Genomic DNA, 21189 nt, shown 5'->3' with positions numbered 1-21189 from the left:
ACATTACTATCCTTATGCCATTTCCTTTAAATTCCTTTCGCGATAAGCAAGACTGCAAGAGTTAATTTAAACATTAAGTGTTACATATAGTGTAATCATAAATTACTGTGCTAATTATATAGTAATAATCTAAATGAAAATAAACCATAGAAATATTATACATATTATGTATAACTTAAGTTTTTAGTATAACATAAAAATACAATAGCGAGATGAATATGTGATAGAAATAAATTATGTAGTAACCTATTGTATGGCATCCTGTACATTGTACACTTATTTATATTTTAAAGTAAATTTATTAAAATTAAACAAATAAGTCATTAATTTAATAATATCCGTCTATTATTCAGTATTAGTATAATAATATATAATAATATGAAAAATAAATGTAATACAATATTAGCGTATTTATAAAATTTCATTTTTTTTTTCATCGATATTTTATATTACAATGCAAACAATAGATATTATGTTAAAACAATTCATCAACGGATTTCTATTATTCATTTAAAACTAATATTTAATATTTAGTATTTTTACGATTCAGTTTTATATGTTAAATATTATACTCGTCAGGACCAGGAAATCAAAAAATAGTAACAATGAAAAATTGTATTTTTTTTTTGGTTATACAACTTATATTCACAGTTAATTTGGAATCTACCAAGTCACCCGATGTAAAAATATATTCAACTTCTCCAATTGTAAGTGATATCTTAAAATAAGTGTATATAAAAGTAATACGATTAAATAAATAGACATTGAAATCACGTTATATTATTAAAACCACCCGGACCAATAGTCTCAAAAATGATTTGTTATATTATAATAAATTGACTACTTATTAGACTGAGCTTTTTGATAGAGAAAATTATGAATGACTTTGTATTTTTATGCTTAAGCTTTTTAAAAGAAAAATTGCACAATTTTTTATCTCAATAATGGAATTTACATTTCCGCATTTTTCGAATTTTGTGAACATTTTAATCTCAAGTAAATATAAAAACTAATTGTTGTTTTTATTTTTTACCCTATCGTAGTCTTTTTATTGAACTAACAACAAATTTAAACATACTAAAGCTTCTAAATAGTGTACAAGTTAGTCGATATAAGTGAAGTCACTTATGAATATATTTTTATGGTATTAAAACATATTAAGACTGTGCACGTTGAAATACTAAAACATTATAATATACTAAAAACTGGTTCATATTTCTATTTAGGGTCCATACGAGTTATCCTTGAAACGTGTTTATAATTGCAATCCTACACAGGATAATAAAATCCAGCATAATTATTATTTAAGCCACGTGGATAACAAAACTATGATTTTAGGAAATACGACCTCTTATATTCCATTTGACGACACTTTACTTGTAAGTAATTATAATTTTATTAATATATCTATAATCAGTTTACAATATACCTGTAGATATTTACTCTTTGAAATTAAGTATTCAACAATGATAATATAATCCGTTATTTAAAATGTGTTTTTGTATCATGATATTATAAAAAAAAAAAAAATAGTTAATACTACAGTAAGGTATTATTATGAGTATTTTATTTATTAATTACTCAATGGTCTCATACACACTGTCATCACTTATGTCCATGAATTAATACTACAAGTGTTTGAAATATCATCCCCTTGTCTACCTCGGAGGTCTTTGTATTGTTGTTTTATATTCTTCGCTGTTGCCGCATCGACCAGGCCCGAATAGCCTATCTTGTATTATTGTTAACTGTTGATGTATTTCTTCAATGCGAAATATAGTTTGTTTTTCAATTCACGTTAGTATTGAGCTTTTCAGAACCATAAGAGAGATTTATTAACTACTAAAATGTTTTTGTAGCTGGAAGTTAAAATGTCTCTCAAAGATTCAAACGGAAGATGGAGAGAAAATTCGTTTTTTCAGAAATGGCCAAAAGCATGCTCTACTTTCAAACAATCATTAGGAAAAGCGTGGCCTGTATTTTCGAAAGGTTTAGGACTTATTAATACCAATTGTCCTATACCTCCGGTAAAAATCTATATTTTTAACATTATTTAATTTTTTTATTTATTTTTTATTATAATTAATAAGTTATGTCGATTGGCTGTTGAAGTATTATACTTAAGGTTAAAATACATAATTGATTTTAGTAAAATAAATATGTACAAATATGTATTTATTCATATTATTTATTTTATAACATAACGTGCCGTGACCCAAATTTCAGACAAATAAATGTACATACAATAATATATAAATTATTAATTACGGGTATTTAATCACTTTTTTTATCATATTTCTTTAGTAATTATTTTAAAATAATAACAATGACAATTCACACTGTACACTGCTATAACTATAAAATAATAAAAAAATTATAAAATACGTACATACATTTTCAAAACTCTTTAAGTCGAAATTCTTTCTTAAACTCTTGATAACACAAAAATCTTATTAAGTTGAAAATCTCGATAAGTCGAACAAATTGAATTTCCCTTGAATTTTGACTTATCAAGGTTCCATAGGTTCCACTGTATAAATATATATATATATATGAATTTATTGAGTAAAAGTGAACGATTCTTCAATGGCAATGCGTATCATCCTTAACATTGGTTAATTTTAGGAATAACTAGTGATGCAAAGTTATGAAAAAAAGACAAAATTGATCGAGACTTAAAGCATGTAATTTTAAAATTGTATATTTTCCAAAATGTTGTTAAAGCAGGTATAGCTAAGTAAAGCAGCTTCAGTAGTTATAGTAAAATGTTATGTGGTATATTTATATTTTGCTCGAAGAAGAAAAAAACTATGTAATTCCTTTTGAATTTTGTGTAATTATAACAATACCACGAGCTTTTATTTCTTTGAATACTCAATAAATAAAATCTTTAGAACATCAAACTTTAAAGTTAGATGTGAAATATCATTAAGAAATAAAGAATTGGTTTCACTGGACATCAATATTTGAAATCAGATATAACTTGTGTGAGTTATGACGGATTCGGGTTAAAGACCTATGAGATAGAATAGAACAAGCGTGAATTGCCCTACAAAATTAGTAAAAAAGTAAATAATAAAAAATAAGAATTTAAATAGATTAAATCAATTTAAAATTTATAAATAATATAATGACAACAACAATTTGCGTACATACTCTTATACTTGCTTTTATACTTGCAGGGTATTTATATAAATCCGGGGGCAGATGCATCATTATTCAAGAAATCCAATCTACCAAAAACATTTTTGTATGGGACTTACAAATTTAATATGTATTATTCACGAAAAAATGAAATATTCGGCTGTCAAATTTACATAATAGAATTTACACGGCCTTGAAATCTGTTATAAATTAACTTTATTTACAATGGTTTATTACAATATCTGCTTTAATATTCTACAAAAAATGTAATTGTTGGTTTTTTCTAAAGAAATATAGAATATGTGTTCTGGGTCATAGTTCATACCATAATGGAAGTGAATTTTTGGATTCCATAATCCCAATAACTAACAAACTATGATATTATACTCTCCTCCGCACAAACCATTGACATTCAACAGACGTAAGGATAACGCAATCAAATAGCAAGAGTTGAACACGCCTCCCATTATTCTATGTATTCATATACTCCATCAAAAAAGACCTCCTTCCAAGCTTCAACACCTCCTTTTATTATCGAAGAATACTGTGGGTATCAAATTACATATTCAAATCTAAATTTACTCCTCCTACTAAATAACAAAAAAACAAAAAAGTCCTTGAAGGGGATTTTTTTTTTGGAGACGTACAATTTTTTGTACATTAAAATTGAGCCAAAACGCCTTGTAAGGTGTTCTTTTGATTTATCAAAACATTTTTAGAATAACAATTAACAACCATAGCAACAAGTACTGGGGAGTATTACAGTATGGAATATGAAAAAACACAAAGATAATTAAAATTTGATTAAATATTATGATAGGATCTTAATTCAATTTTTTTTTTATTTAACCTGTATTATAAATATCTAATACTCATGGATAACATTAAATTTTCGCGTGACAAAGTTGCCAATACAACTTTGAAAATTTTATATCGTACAAAATCGTCAATCACACGATCATAATCAACAAATATATTACAAGCATGTATCTAATATTAATATAAGTTAATAAAATTTATTATTATTTTACTAAATATTTTATTGCCTACTGGAAATTCTTTGTAGTTCATGCCATATTAATTAGAGCATATTATAAAAACATATAACTGCTAGATTATCAAAAACATTAGATATTTAAATAGAAGTCAGGTAAAAACTATTATAATTTATTTATTTTTATTACACTACTATAGTTCAGTAAAATCCCGTTTTAACAAACTCCAGGGGACAGAATTTTTTTTCATTATAACGGAAATTTCGTTGTAACGAAAATTCAAAGAAGCTCTGTGTATGCCCTGAAAATATTTATAGTTCCCCAAAAAATATCTAATAATATTTTTAAAATCACTACGAGCTCTATTGTCGTCTGAAATGTTATCCGTTACTAAATAACCAACTTTGCGAGGACAGAAACGATTCTCATAAGCTTGTTCCGTTTTGTATCGCTTGACATTTTAATTTTCTAAGTGAATCAACTCTATTAAAACGAATAGATTTTATTTTTAAGGGTACAGCTAAAATAAAATAACGAGTAATTTTATTTGTTTAATAAATAATTACTCAACTAAAAATCATTACTTGCGACACAAATGAAACGAAAATCTAAAATTATTATTATTATTTTGTAGTTAGGCACCATTTTACTTATTATATTTATTGGCAAAAGTGTATTGTTTAATCCAACTTTTAGTTTTATACTAAACATAGCTTCGTTAGGTGAACATTTTATCCTTTCACTCCATTTATTAATACGGTTATATTTCAAACCAGTAGCAATGGTATTTAATGTCCTGGTCAGCTTATTCGACTGAGCCTTGGTTTTGTATGTGGCGAGACTTACCATGAAATATTTTACATTTTGGCTACATTGCACATATTTCAGTTAAAACTTAATTTAAAAATCCACGATTTCGAAAGTAATACTCACCACCTGATTGTACTTGCATATCGATAAGGTCTATCTTACAGTGACATATAAATGGTTTTACCACCAACAATTTTTTTACTGTGCTTCCTTTTTTTTTTTTTTTGACACGATTCTTGACTATTGAAACATAATTACATCATATTTCTAGTAATATTTTTTTATTTACCTCGTGTACCATTATGTTTTGACTACGATTCATGTATAATTTCAAATAATTCTTCATAATAAACATAATATTTAATTTCGTCATTTTCAGATATTTATAAAATTAACCTATTAAAATGTTCACTTATATTATATGAACTGCCTCATTGTAAAAAAGTTAATAAGAACAGACAAACTAACTAATCAAAATCTGCAAATAATAATCCATGTTTAATTTAGCCAATTTTAGTATTTTTACTATACCTTAAGATTAACTATTTAGGACCCTTTCCAGTTGGTCTTCACACAGGTTTTTAATTACAATCCTACGCAGAAAAATAAAATCCAATATGACGTGTATGTAGACCACAGAAGTAATATTCATCATTGCTCCTTGGAAATTCTACTCTCGAAATACCTTTTGACGACAGTTTTTTTGTAAGTTGTTTAAAAAAAAAAATTGAAAAAGTCAACACTTTGAAATTATTAGTGTTTAATGATAAAAGAACCACCCTGTATTAAAGATATACATTTTAAACTGATATTTGTTTTACTTTTCGGAGAAATCTACATAAACTCAATTTTACGAGTTTTGTTTGTGACGGAGTCAACACTAAAAAAAAAGGTACTTGTGGCACAGTTTACAGATGCCTACTATCTACCGCACCAAACATTGGAATGTTTTTTTGGAAGCTTTAATACATCCTTAATTTTTTCAAGTGTTAAACATACTCAAAATATCAAATGGTACATTTAAATCTAAATTGACTCCACACATTAAATAACACAAAAGTCGTAGATGGGGATTTCCTTCTGAAAACATACCATTGTTTTCGTGCATTCGGACTGAACACTATTACGTCATGAGTGGTTTTCTTTTGGTTTTTAAAAACCTCATTAGAATAATAATTTTAGAAGAAAATTACTAGTGAACATTACGGTGATATATGATATAAAAAAACACATCAATATTGAAGCGTATTTATATATTATAATATTTAAGTTTATAAATAAAAGGATTATTTTAATTAGGTATACATTTTCAGTGAAATCAAAAATGTACAATAACGTGATAATTCAAACTACAGATGAAACTGTGATCGATAATAAAGCTATTAAATAGGCATACCTATTGTATGAAATCATGAAGCGTGTAACTAATCATATATATATATTGGTAATAATTTGTTGAATCATAACAAATAAGTAGTAGGCATCTAGTATTTCTGACAATCCAGCCCTAATAACTCCTTTGTTATTGACTTCCAAAGTCCAATTACGGACTTTGGAAATTATTGCATTATACACAACTTGTTTTAAATAAGACAATACAAGTGTAAATACCAACTTTTCAGCGATTCAAACATGAGAACATTACTCATGTAATTACATATTAGAAAAACTACTGGTATTTTTAAATGGTTTTGAGCAAACATGGTATTAATTTAAGCAACTTAAAGACCATGCAATTGATTAATCTTTTTTTATTTAAATTCAAACTCGTTTATAATACGAATACATTGAAACCTACATAGTAGTAATAATATTTTAAGATTATACCCCAACACTGAGTTAAAATATAGAAATAATAATTCTACACGAAAACAAGAAAAAAAAACAAAAAAACTGTTATTTATTTTAATTAAGTACATTTTCAGTGAAATCAAAAATATACCGTAACGCGACAATTCAATCGCAAGATAAGACCTTGATCGTTCATAAAACTATTAAATACGCATATCGATTGTATACAATTGTGTTTCCTGTAATTACTAGTATTTATTATTTGGTAATAATTTATTGAAATATAAAAAATAATTGGTGCCTATCTATTGTTTGTGACACGACTTGGTTTTACATGCTGAACAATAGCTGTTTGTATACTCAACGAAACCACAAAAATAAAGGAACCATAATGAAATGTTATTTTTTTCTTGTGTTTTTTACAATTGCTACTCACAACTATTATTTAGGTATTGGCTGTAGATAAAAAAATTCTTCCAAATCCAATCGTAAGTGATATAATATGGTATAATAATTAAGTAAATAATTATATTAAATTAACATAATTTGAATAAACAATAAACAGATATTTTGTACTGTAATAATTCTTTTAAATATAAGCAATGAACAATAATAATTAATAGTTAATTCATCAGTACCTATCTAGTTATAACTAACAATGAGTTATATGAAAAAAAATTCGTGAAGCGTGAAAACTAAATGTTCCTTTTTTAATTATTAAACCAATTTTTTTTCCATGGCGACAACTCATGCTTTGATACTCTAACTAATCTAACTACAAGAGTTTGAAGTACAAACATTATTGTATATTTTGTTCTGCTTCATCGTAACAACGTTGATTAATAATTTGCGTATTACATTATTGTTCTATGAACCATTATCGTATAGATATTGGAAAAAAATCAAAAAACAATTTCGTCATTTTTATTACCTACCTATTATTTTACCAATTCTTTTTAATTTAAAATATAATAAATATGAAGGTGGTGAAAATAATAATGAAAATCTTAGTAATTTGAGTAGGTTATCTTGAAAATCCTCAGTCTGAGTTCGTCCAGACTATCGAGGCTCTACTGTAGTATTAATTGCATTATTATAAAATATAATATTTTTTTTCTTTATTTTAATATCACTTATTGTCGCATTTACTACTCCCAATTCCCACGATGTTTTGATGTGCATTTTCGTTCCGCCATTTTACACTTGTAAAAAAAACTTATTATAGTACATTATCGACTTCGAGAAATATGTCTTTGTTAATTAAAAATTGAAATAGCTAAAATAGAACAAATACATAGATTGATTTTGTTAACTCATTATTTTCAGATACTGGTTCAATTAACTAGTTAATATGTTTAAAACGCCAACCATATTATGTGGTTACTGATTTATGATTAATTTTTTGTTTAGGGCCCTATCCAAATAGTCTTCAAACAGATTTTTAGTTGCAATCCTCTGCAGAAAAATAAAATCCAACATAACGTGTATATAGGCCGCAGAGGCAATTCATCATTGCTTCTTGGAAATACTACTCTCGAAATACCTCTTGATGACAGTTTTTTTGTAAGTAGTTATTGTTTATACATGGTTATTACTTGTAACTATTTTTATCTTAACTTATCCTATTTTAATGCAAGAATTTCTGCGATTACATTGATAGGTACGATTCCGCCACATGAATTTTTTAAAATCGGTTAGAAAACCGTTAATTTGCATACGACTAATCCATTAAAAGACTCTGATTGTATGGAATAAATCGATCTTAAAATCAATTAAATGTCAATTATACATATTTTAAATACATTAATTTGTGTGGTTTTGATCAAATTTAAAATGCAAGTTTCAAATTATGTACAATAATAACTATTTTATTTTCTGTAACCAAATGCAACCATTACAAACAAAAGTATTCTCGATTTCCAATTACTGAAAGAAAATCACTGCGTGATTTAATTTTTAAAATTGTTGTATTTTTAATCCTTTATTGCTACACATCGACATCATTAGAGGAAATATTGTTCCAAATTTAAAGATCATATATTTTTTGGTTTTTGAGAAATAATAATCAATAAATGAGCGATATTTGCCTTTTATAAGTCGTATTATAATAACTGCATATACAATTAATAATAATATTTTTTAATTGATAGAATAAGCTATTAAATACTCGTAAAACCTAACATTGTGGAGGAAAACATAAAACAACAGTTACACTATTTCCAAGTCGGTCCAAAAATCGTACACACAATCGTACCTGCGATATGTTGGTTTACTCTAAATTTCGTTTTGTCTCCAAAACGTGTTAATATTGTGAAATGTATCATAGTTCCAAAGAAATATTTAATCGTTGAAATTTTTTTATAGTTGGAAATAAAAATGTCTCTCAAAAATGCGTCTGGAAATTGGATATAAAATGCGTTTACGCATAAGAGACCTAAAAGGCTTGTCCATCGTTTAAAAAAATAATGGGAAAGAACTGGCAAACATTCATACATGGTCTTGGATTTAAAAATATCGATTGTCCTATACTTCCGGTAAAAACTTAATTCGTTAAAATTATTAGATTTTATTTACTTATTAGTATTCATAGCACAAAAAAAATACAGAATTGATTGAATTAGAAATATTATACTAGTTTAATTAAAATAAACACGATTAAATATTTTCTTATTAATGTGATACATTTAAACTGTTCTGTTTTTATACTTTCAGGGTATTTCTATAGCTCCGGGTTTTGATTTGTCACTTTTCATGGATACGAGTTTCCCGAAAGTGTTTATTTATGGGACATACAATCGCAAATGTATTATTCACGTAGAAATAAGATTTTTGGCTGTACAGTTTGCATCATGGAATTTAAGCGTCCTTGAAATGTAATCTAATTACTTTTTTGAAAAATTATTATGGACCTGAATTTAAATTTAAATTGTTGCTTTTTCTCAAGAATTATAACAGTTTTGAATAACTTTTTTGAAAAACAACAGTACCTATACAAAATATAAATTCATAAAAAAAAATGATTTATTTCCATTTATTTTAAATTTTAAAAATATATTTTTATGTGTAAACAATTTTTATAACACCAAACATATTATGAATGTATAAAATATGAATAAATTAGGAAATAAAAATAATTTTCATTTTTCTCTTGGCATCCACACTGAATTATCTATGTTTGGCCGCAGTTTTCCGATATCTCCATAGAGCTTTGTTCTCCATCTCTTCCTCACATGCCTTACTCTTTAGATTTTTTCTTGATAACGTTTTCTTCAAGGATGGGTGGTTAGCCTAACTTCGAAAAATCTTTTCTTTTCCAATTTCCCGATTTTTCCATTAAAATGTAATAGTACGGTTTTTATATTTTGTACAAGGTGGTGGGAACATTACTATCCTTACGCCATTTCCTTTAAATTCCTTTTACAATAAGCAAGACTGCAAGATTTAATTTAAACATTAAGTGTAAAATTGATATAAAACTTAAAACAATGTTATACGATTCAATCATTAAATACTGTGCTAATTATTTAGTAATAATCGAAATGAAAATAAACCATAGTAATATTATACATATTATGTATAACTTAAGTTTTTAGTTGAACACAAAAATACAATAGCGAGATGAATATGTGATAGAAATATATTACGTAGTAACTTATTGTATTTTATGTACACTTATTTATATTTTTTAATAAAATTATTAAAATTATACAAATAAATCATTAAATTATTAATATTCGTAAATCATTCAATATCATTATAATAATGTATAAAACTGATATAATATAGTAATATAAAAAAAAAATGTAATACAATTTTAGCGTATTTTTAAAATTTGATTTTTTTTCATTGATATTTTATATTATAATGCAAACAATAGATATTATGTCAATAAAAATTCAACAACGGATTTCTATTATTATTTTAAAAGTAATATTTAGCATCTAGTATTATTATTTATTATTATCTAGTATACCTATGATTCAGTTTTATACGTCGAATATTATACTCAACTGTACCAGGAAAAGAAAAAATAGAAACTATGAAAAATTATATTTGTTTTATGTTCATACAACTTACATTCACAGTTAATTTGGAATCTGCCAAGTCCCCCGATGTAAAAATATATTCAACTTCTCCAATTGTAAGTCAAACCTTAGAATAAGTGTATATAAAAGTAACAATAAATAGACATTGAAGTCACGTTGAAGCAATAGTCTCAAAAATTATTTGTTATAATAAATTGACTACTTATTAGACTATTTAGACTTTGAGTTTTTAATAGAGAATATTATAAGTGACTTTGTATTTTTATGCCTAAACTTTTTAAAAGAAAAATAGTATAATTTTATAACTCAAAAATAGAATTTCGATGTTCGTGTTTTTCGTATTTAGTAAATATTTTAATCTTGAGCAAATATATAGATATAGAAAAAAATTCAATAAAATTCATATCATTTTTATCTATCGTAAGTTAGATTATAGGAGTAAAATTTAATTTTTAGAGTTTTGTATTTAACATAAAAAGGAAGTTCCTAATACAAATATAAAACATATAAAAACAAACAAACATAAAAACATAAATATAAAAATGAAATCTCTATTTCTTTCTCGACTAGTACATCTAACTAGTGATCACCTCTTAATCGTAGTCCTTTTATCTAATTAACAACACATTTAAACATAGGAAACTTACTTAAAAGTTTGAACATTCGAATAATAGATACATTTCAACTATTGACGGTTTTTTTATGTTTAGAGGTTTCACTACTGTACCTGCACATTATAATATAAAACTATAATACAAATATATTAAACATTTTTTTTAATACTTCTTAGGGTCCGTACCACGTGGTCTTCAAAGATATTTATAGTTGCAATCCTATGAAGAATAGTAAAATCCAGATAAGCTGGTATCTAAGTCACAAGGGCAATAAAACAATAATTCTTGGAAATTCAACCGGTGTTATTCCATTTGATGACACTTTATTTGTAAGTTGGTTTAATTGAATCAATCTATCTATAATCAGTTTCTAATATACCAAATACCTATAGATTTACTTTCTGAAATAAATTATTCAAGAATAATCAATATCTGATATTTAAAATGTATTATTTCTATTTCACAAAAAAAAGCATTTTTTATAAAAAATAAAAAATATTTAATTTAATTACTAATTTATTATTTAATTACTTAATAGTTATGTACACATTTTCATTACTTACGACCAGATATGAATACTACAAGGGTTTAAGATATCATCCCCTTTTCTTTATTTGAGGTCTGATGACAATTATTTTTTAATACAATTTAATAAATTACGTTTTTTTTTTTTTTTTGAAATCACAAAGTATGGAATATTGTTTTAAAATAAAATACATTAATAATCATAATCATTTAGAATTTATATAATACCACTATAACATTAGCAGCACAAAAAAATGATAATCGCAAAATATATGCATAAAAACACAGTATCAATATCTATTTTCCTGTAATATTTTAACGTTGAGCCATTGACTCCTAAAATCACACTCTTTTGATAAAATACAGGAGAAAACCACACACTTTTGGTAAGTTAAAATCGCACAATTTTTAGTATACAGATGTATATACTATATATACTATAGCATATATGGTTTATATAGACAAATAGTATTTTAAAATTCTATAATTTATTAATTATTATTTAAATAAATAAAAAATAAAAATAATGTAATAATAATAATCTAAACAAAAAATTGTATATAGGTAGTATTGAAATTAAAAAAAAAAAATTTAAGTTTGATTAATAGATTTCATTACTGACATTTTTTAAAAACTTAATACGATTTACGTCTATTAACAATTCTTCACAACATTTAAACAAGTGCTCCTAAAAATCTTATCTTATCCGCTATTTAGCAATAAAAATAGTGTGCGGTTTTTGTCTATCAACCTTTTTGGGGGTCGAAATCAAAAGTGTGCTGTTTTCGGATGCAGCCTATTTTAGTTATCATATTATGTGATATTTCCAAATCACGACATACCCACTGCACGGTATCAGCCGACGAGCTTGCCGGTACTACAACTCTTACACGGCTACCGAAAATGTTCGTTCGTTAACGGCTGTTGTCGTCCATAATTATGTGTTTCTTCTTATATCTCATTCCAATAATTCATTTATAAGTATTTAAGCCTATAATAACTTAAATGGTATTGGCTAAAGATACAATTACACTTTGTGAATTACTAACTGTTGTAGAAACTAAACATATACAACTCTAGATGTATTTTTTCAATAATAAATATAGTTTATTTTCCAATACACGTTAATATTAAGTTTTTTAGATCGATGGCAGAGATTTATTAAACAGTAAAATATTTTGTAGTTGGATATTAAATTGGCTCTCAAAGATGCTTTCGGAAAATGGAGAGAAAATTCGTTTATGCAGAAATGGCCAAGAGCATGTTCAACTTTCAAACAAATAATGGGAAATGCGTGGCCTGTATTTTCGAAAGCCTTAGGACTTATTAATACCAATTGTCCTATACCTCCGGTAAAAATCTATATTTTTAACATTATTTAATTTTTTATTTATTATTTATTATAATTAATAAGTTATGTCGATTGGCTGTTGAAGTATTATACTTAAGGTTAAAATACATAATTGATTATACTAAAATAAATATGTACAAATATGTATTTATTCATATTATTTATTTTATAACATAACATTCCGCAGCCTTAAGTACAGACAAATGTACCTACAATAATATATATATATGTGTGTGTGTATTTATTAGATAAAAGTGGATGGGTCTTCAATGGTAATGCTCATCATCCTTAACATTGGTTAATTTTAAGAATAACTGATGATGGAAAGTTATTAAAATATGACAAACAGACCGACACTGAAATTGAAATTATATATTTTCCCAAATGTTGTTAAAGCAGGTAAAGCAGAGTAAATCAGCTTCAGTGTTTTAATAAATGTATTGTGGTACATATCTATTTTGTTCGGAAAAGAAAACTATATTAATCTTTTTGAATTTGGTGTAATATCAAAATAAAAAAAAAACCCAAAATCTTTTCTTTCTTTGAAAAATAAATAAAATAAATCATTAAAAACCAAGCTCTAAAGTTATATTATATAAAATGTTATTGACAAATAAATGATTTAACTGAACATCAATATTTAAAATCAAATAAGCTAGTGTGAGTTATGATGGATTCGGGGTAAAGGACATACCAAAGGTGTATAGAACAAGCGTGAATGATCCCATACAATTAGGAGCAAAAGGTGGGAATAATAAAAAAGAATAATTTAAATCAATTAAATCAATTTATGAATTATGAATGATATAATGAAAACAACTTGTTTATATTATACTTTTTTACTTGTTTTTATACTTGCAGGGTTTTTACACAGCTTCGGGGGTGGATACTTCAATATTCAAGAACTCCAATTTACCAAAAACATTTTTGTATGGGACATACAAATTTTACATTTATTTTTCACGAAAGAATGAAATATTCGCATGTCAAGTTTTCATCTTAGAACTTAAACGGCCTTGAAATGTGTTACATATTAACTTTGTTTATAATGGTTTATTATTAAATATCTACGATAATATTTTTAAAAAACGTAATTGTTAGTGTTTTTCTAAAAAACTATAGAATTACTAAAAAACTTATCTTTTAAATGTGTTAATGATCGTAGTTCATAACTTAAGTGACTTTTAGGATTCAAAAATCATAATAACTAGCAGACTAAAATAATCAAACTATGATTTACTCTCTCCCACACAAACCTTTGGAATTCAACAGACTTAAATATATCGCAATCACAATGACAAGAATTTAACACGCATTCCATATCGATTTTTCCATATTCCATCAACAAAGACCTCCCCCCCAACATCAAGCTTCAATACCTCTTTTAAATATTAAACATATTATCAAAAAATACTCAAAATACTCCTCACATTATATAACAAAAAAGTCGTCGATGTAGATTTCCTTTTGGGGACACACGATTTTTTCGTGCATTAGAACTGAACAATCGCGGCATGAATGGTTTTTTTTTGATTTGACAAAACCTTATTAGCGTAACAATTATAACAAAATATTACTTATGAGTATTACAGTAATGTATGATATTATAAAATAACACATCGATATTAAAGTTGGATTATATATTATATACTATAATTTAATCTAATAAAAATTTATAAAAAAGCGATTATTTGAATTAGGTATAAATTTTCAGTGGAATCAAAAATATGCCATAACGTGTCAAATTACAATACAATCACGAGATGAAACAGTAATAATTGATAATAACGTTATTAAATACGCGTACCTATTGTAAGAAATCATGGAGCGTATAACTAATCATATTATACATATTTGGTTAACAATTTTTTGAATTATAACAAATAAGTAGTAGCCAGTAGGTATCTAGTATTTGTGATACTTGGTTGTACGTGTTAAACAGTAGCTGTATACTCATCGGAACCACCAAAAATAAATCATGAAACATCATATTATTTTTATGTTTATACAGCTGCTACTCACAATTATTATTATATCGGTATCGGTTGCACAAAAAAAAATTCTTCAAGCTCCTCTACTTGTAAGTGATATTATATAATATAATATTTAAGTTAATACATAATTATACTAAACTAACACAATTAGAATAAACGTCATTTAAGATATTATGTGGTTACTGATTAATGATTATTGATTAATATATTTGTTTAGGGACCTTTCCAATTAAACTTCAAACAAGTTTTTAATTGCAATCCTACGAAAAAAAATAAAATCCAACATAACGTGTATATTGGTCACAAGGGCAATAATACATCATTACTCCTTGGAAATTCTACTCTCGAAATACCTCTTGACGACAGTTTATTCGTAAGTGATTATAATTTATCTGATATATCACATTTTTTTGAATCAATTATAATCACTATTTATGAGTTGAAAGCTAAAAATTAAAAAGTAAGTAATACAATTAATCTGAGACTTTATAGGTCTTTATGAAATTATTAACGAACATTTTATGGAAAACCGGACAAAAAATTTGATCTGCATAAGGATCATCAATTAAAATGCTTCAATCAAATTTAAAATGCAAGTTTCTAATTAAATACAATAATTATAATAACTATTTTATTTTATTTTAACAGAAGGCAACCATAGCAAACAAAATTGTACTCGAATTTCAGTTTAATGAAACAAAATCGCCATGTTATTTCATCTTTCAAATTATTTTTTTTTTTTACAATCCTTTTTTAATACACATTGATATCATTAGAGAAACTATTGTTCTAAATTTAAATTTCATACAATTTATTGTTTTTGAGAAGCAATAATCAAGAAATAAGAGACTTCAGGCTTGTATAATATAATATAGTAATAATAACTGCAAACACTATATTATAATAGTAATAATTATAATAATTTTTAATAGCTATTAAAATAATCCATATACTTGCGGGAGGAGGGTTGGGACATAAAACAGCAGTTACGCAATTTTCAAGCTGGTCATGAAACCATACACAAAATTGTATCTGCGGTACGTTGGTTCCACTTTAAATAATACTTTTGTATCTAAAACGCGCTATAGAGTTGTATATTATTGTATCATAGTGCCAAATATATGAAATACATCTTTAGGGTTTTTTTTTATAGTTGGAAATGAAAATGGCTCTCAAAGATGCATCTGGAAATTGGAGAGAAAATGCGTTTACACAGAAGACACCAAAGGCTTGTTCATCGTTTAAAAATGTAATGGGAAAGAATTGGCCAACATTCATACATGGTATTGGATTTAAAAATATCGATTGTCCTATACTTCCGGTAAAAACCTATTTCGTTAAAATTATTAGATTTTATTTACTTATTAGTATTCATAGCACAAAAAAATTATACTATTTTAATTAAAATAAATACGATTTAATATTTTTTTATTAATGTGAAACGTTTAAATTGTCTTGTTTTTATACTTTTAGGGTACATATATAGCTCCAGGTTTTGATTTGTCACTTTTCATGGATACAAATTTCCCGAAAGTATTTATATATGGGACATACAAATTGCATATGTTTTATTCACGTAGAAATGAGATTTTTGGCTGTATAGTTTGCATCATGGAATTTAAGCGTCCTTGAAATTTAATTTATTTGTTAACTACGTTTTAAATAACTATTTAAGCAGCTGAATTTTGATTCAGAAAAAATGTAATTGTTCTTTTTTCACAAGAATTATATCATTTTTGAATTACTTATTTTCAAAACGATAGTTAATTATGGATTATAGTTAAAAATTGTAGTGATCATTAAAATAAACTAAATCTATACAGTATAATATATATCTATATTTATACAAAATTTTACCTGAGTCATATTGTAACGAAGTAAGAGAAATCAAAGTTTTACGTGTCACAAATGTTTTATCAAATAAATAAATGTGTAATTACCTAAATCCCAAGAACCCAAACCCAATAATATAATCATCGCATAAAATACGATTTTGAACAGAATTTGTTTGTAACAACTAACACGAGAGCGCTCGATTTTTTATTTTTTTCCAACCTTGCCAAATTTCATAATTTTTGTCGAACGATAATATGATCACGATAATGTGTTGATATTTATCGAACTTTTATCGGATTAACCGGATGTATTAGTGACTTAGACGCCAGATACGATATGACATACCATAGTAACTCATTTTTCATTATATATTTATTATATTTTTATACATATATATTACATTATTTACTTTTGTGTATGCATAATATATAAAATACATATTTTTATAAGTTCATAATTATTAGATATAATCGTGGATACTGTTCCAAATCATTTTATTTATTAGATACCAGGTACCCATATATTTGTATAAGATTATTATAATTATTAATTTATGACTTTTTTCAAGAATATATATTTTATGTTTATATTACTGAATCTTTTAACAGCCAAATAAATGAAATGGCAACGTTGCATGTAAATTCGTTCTCAATCGTATTATTTTTGGGGATTTGTTTGAGCCAGCGGTAAGCTCTTTGTCAATTTTAAGTGTCCTCAATCGTTCGCCCAAAAAGGTATAACTAGGGCTCGAAACTTCCAGGAGTTTGCATATTTTTAAAAAATTATTTAAAACACAGCTAAGTAATATAGAAATTTGTTTCATAGCAATACGAGTTTATATTTAAAATTTATTGTTGCATATTTTGTATATTTAACTATTTTTCATTTTATATGTGAATATTTGACAACTATTTATATGAATGAGTAAGTTTTTAATTCTCAACTTAAGAAAATATCTAATAGTTCAATCTTTAATGTAATTCTCAAAGTAATTAGTACTATATTAAAAATATACAAATGTATTCAATTTAAGTTGTTTAAAAAAAAAAAATTATTTTAGACTAAAACTTGATGTAAAATGAAAAAAATCTGAAAAAAGCAAATAATTAATCAAATTTATCTATTTATTGATCATGTCTACAAATATATGTATTTATTATGTATTTTTATTTATTACAATTAATATACTTTTTTTAAATGCATATTTAGAGATTCTTTAGGACATATTCTTTATGACTATTTTAAGGTTTTTTTTTTTTGGGCATAAAGTCCTTAGCCCTAGATATAAGGTTCTCAATCGTTTGATAACCTAATCATCAAACATTAATGTATCCTGAAAATCCACTTCTACACCCCCCCCCCCCCTCCCACTAATAAATTGATATTTTATTCTATCCTCTTTTTTCACTTCACACATTCATATTATCGTTGCCATATCTTCTACACTCACCCTTTGTTCTGTTTTATGATCCAATGATCTACATTCTTATCTATATAATACGAATAAAATCACAACTGTTTTAATAAAAATAATAATATAATAAAATAAAAATGTATATTATTAATTTGTATTCATCACGTGCTGTTAATGACATTTAATAATTCATCAGTGATGATTCATCACGTATACAAAGATTGCCCGTTTACATTTTGAGGTTAGATTATTATTCAGAAGTAAAATGTATTAATTTACGACATATATTATAAAATGTACATACTATACTACAACATAAATAACATAGGCTGTTATCACATAAGTATTGCATCCCAAATTCCCAATAGTTTATTTAGCAATGATTGGTGACCTTATAAACTTAGCATTTGGTATTTTCCAAAACAATATTTATAAAGTTTGTATTACAATCGTCAAAGTAATAATAAATGTAATCGAATTCGATACGGAATAAATTGTTTTCTCGATTATCATTTGTTGAAAATTCTTAAAATATAATTTAAATTGTCTGGTATTGTAATGTGCCTACCAAACTGTATTTACGCTCATAGAATATTTAATAAAAATGTTATTGATTGAAAATGACTCTACAAAAATAATAATTAGCTGATAATGTATATTTTATTATGTAGTGAGATAAAGATAGTTAATGCTTGGAAGTATATAATAGTACTTTAAATATTAATTTTTGATTTATTTAATTTTCTTTTGTAATATTATATACTGAATTTGTATAAATCTATTGATGAATGATTTCTTATTGTGTGAAGGCGTTTGGTTAATGTTAAGTCAACCCAAGTAATGAATACATTACCAATGTAACTACAACAATATTAGCGATTGGTGTGAGTGCAAAAATAAAATAACGTTAAAATAAAAAGTTTAAAATTTCTAAATTACCGGGTATCTAGTTGTTTCATTTCAAATATCACATTTGGATCTATATTGTTAAAAAACCATCTACCGTAAAATTTTAATAATCAAAAAAAGTTGTATACGTTTTTAATATTATTTTTTGTTAATATTATATATAATTTAACGTCATATTTATTTTTAGTATTTTATAGTATTTAGTTACAAATTAAATAAAATGATGTACCATGTACTTCCATATTGATACATCATTGAAATATAGATGATTTAATAATACTCATTTTAAAATATTATGCTTACTATTTATTCTGTCAGTAATTTAATAATATACTAAGTAACATTATTATTGGTTTTTTCATATTAAATAAAAAAAAAATTAATAACTAATTAAAACTTAGTATAAATATAATTAAAATAATGACAATAAATTTACAAATTATAAAATAATCTTATGGCAGCATCGTTTTAACGATCAAGATAACCGTTTGTTAGAATTGTCTATGAGTATTAAATCAGTAGCATCTCGAAAAAATCCCAGTGACTGATATCATCAATAGCTGTGTGTATTTTTATGGATCCTCAAATAAACAACATACCTATTGTGTTCAGTTGATCATCATCGTAAAACACCGCCCTTGTGCGGTATAATCATGCCCAACAAATCAATAAGACTTATAAATACCAATATTTAATCATGAAAAAAACTCGAATTCGTCTAAATATCACTCAAATATTCATAGTTTATTGTAAGATAATACTGACGATTCACAAAAATCTTGATGTAGTTATAGAATGACAACTACAAATCGTTATGCTATTTTAATTAAAAATATTAATGTTTTGGCGAACAAAAAATATTTATCTAGTCACTCAACGATCAACTGATAAATATTTACTTGTAAGTTAAGAGTGCTGCATTAATCGGTGTACATACTATAAAACATAATAATATTGTAATTAGTACACTGATCGTAAAATATAATATACAACATTGTTTTTGACGCAACTGATTCATGCTTATTGAGTAAACACAGTTAATGTCTACCTTACGCAAAACACGCAACGGTCGAATATATTTCGAAAAATGAAATCAATAATATATCATAACTTTCATATTAATTATTATAAAATCTCACTTGCAACTGAAGATTATAGTGCAGACATTAAACAGGTCTTGACTTGGGCTTGTCAAAAATAAAATGAAAATATAATAATATATTAATATATTATTAATAATTGTATTTATTAACAATATTAATTGTTTTGTGTAACTAAAACATTTTGGAAAACACATTAAATTCCAAAATAAAGTTCGATACTTAATCATCTCTGCTATCAGGACATGTAAATCAAATATTGTACAATATTTGTATTATTTAATATTATATACTACAAACGGTGTATTTATTACCTATAAATTTTAGTTATTTCATAAGTTATCTAGTATAATATATTATATATGCTATATGTATATTTATTAAAATAAGTGATGGATATTATATAATGTTTGCATGCTTTTGAAATTTGAATTGCCGCATTATTGTGCAACGCTTAATATGCATTATAATGCCAATAGATGTCAAATAAGGTACTATAGAAACGTGTAACATCGGTATATAATATATGTATGATTTGATATTTAACTTAAATTTTTAATAATAACCACAATTTATTATTCACTGTTATACTGACCACATATAAACTTGTCATTTGTAACATAAATGTATGTACAATTCAATTGTTAAATCAGTTAATTT

At 25.3% G+C, this 21189-nt stretch overlaps 3 protein-coding genes and 1 pseudogene across 3 annotated transcripts; all 4 read left to right on the top strand.

The window, feature by feature from the left end:
* Positions 1 to 555: 555 nt before the first annotated feature.
* Positions 556 to 3449, top strand: LOC132917734 (uncharacterized). The gene is made up of 4 exons (XM_060978612.1): positions 556 to 707; positions 1227 to 1379; positions 1860 to 2027; positions 3183 to 3449. Exons 1-4 carry the CDS (start codon positions 606 to 608, stop codon positions 3339 to 3341), a joined length of 582 nt encoding a protein of 193 aa, XP_060834595.1. The 5' UTR covers positions 556 to 605; the 3' UTR covers positions 3342 to 3449.
* A 1471-nt stretch (positions 3450 to 4920) lies between these two features.
* LOC132926871 (uncharacterized) lies at positions 4921 to 9610 on the top strand (annotated as a pseudogene).
* A 1169-nt stretch (positions 9611 to 10779) lies between these two features.
* On the top strand, positions 10780 to 14296 carry LOC132926864 (uncharacterized). Its single transcript, XM_060991279.1, has 4 exons — positions 10780 to 10881; positions 11577 to 11729; positions 13110 to 13277; positions 14138 to 14296. The coding sequence occupies exons 1-4, from the start codon at positions 10780 to 10782 to the stop codon at positions 14294 to 14296; spliced, it is 582 nt and encodes a 193-aa protein (XP_060847262.1).
* Positions 14297 to 15202: 906 nt separating this feature from the next.
* On the top strand, positions 15203 to 16943 carry LOC132918406 (uncharacterized). The gene is made up of 4 exons (XM_060979618.1): positions 15203 to 15356; positions 15488 to 15643; positions 16424 to 16591; positions 16744 to 16943. Exons 1-4 carry the CDS (start codon positions 15255 to 15257, stop codon positions 16900 to 16902), a joined length of 585 nt encoding a protein of 194 aa, XP_060835601.1. The 5' UTR covers positions 15203 to 15254; the 3' UTR covers positions 16903 to 16943.
* The last annotated feature ends 4246 nt before the right edge of the window (positions 16944 to 21189 follow it).

The sequence above is a fragment of the Rhopalosiphum padi genome, chromosome 1 (genome assembly GCF_020882245.1).
Source record: "Rhopalosiphum padi isolate XX-2018 chromosome 1, ASM2088224v1, whole genome shotgun sequence".
Taxonomy (NCBI): Eukaryota; Metazoa; Arthropoda; class Insecta; order Hemiptera; family Aphididae; genus Rhopalosiphum; species Rhopalosiphum padi.
Note: the sequence above shows the minus strand (reverse complement) of the source record. Positions and strands in the feature narration are given on the sequence as shown.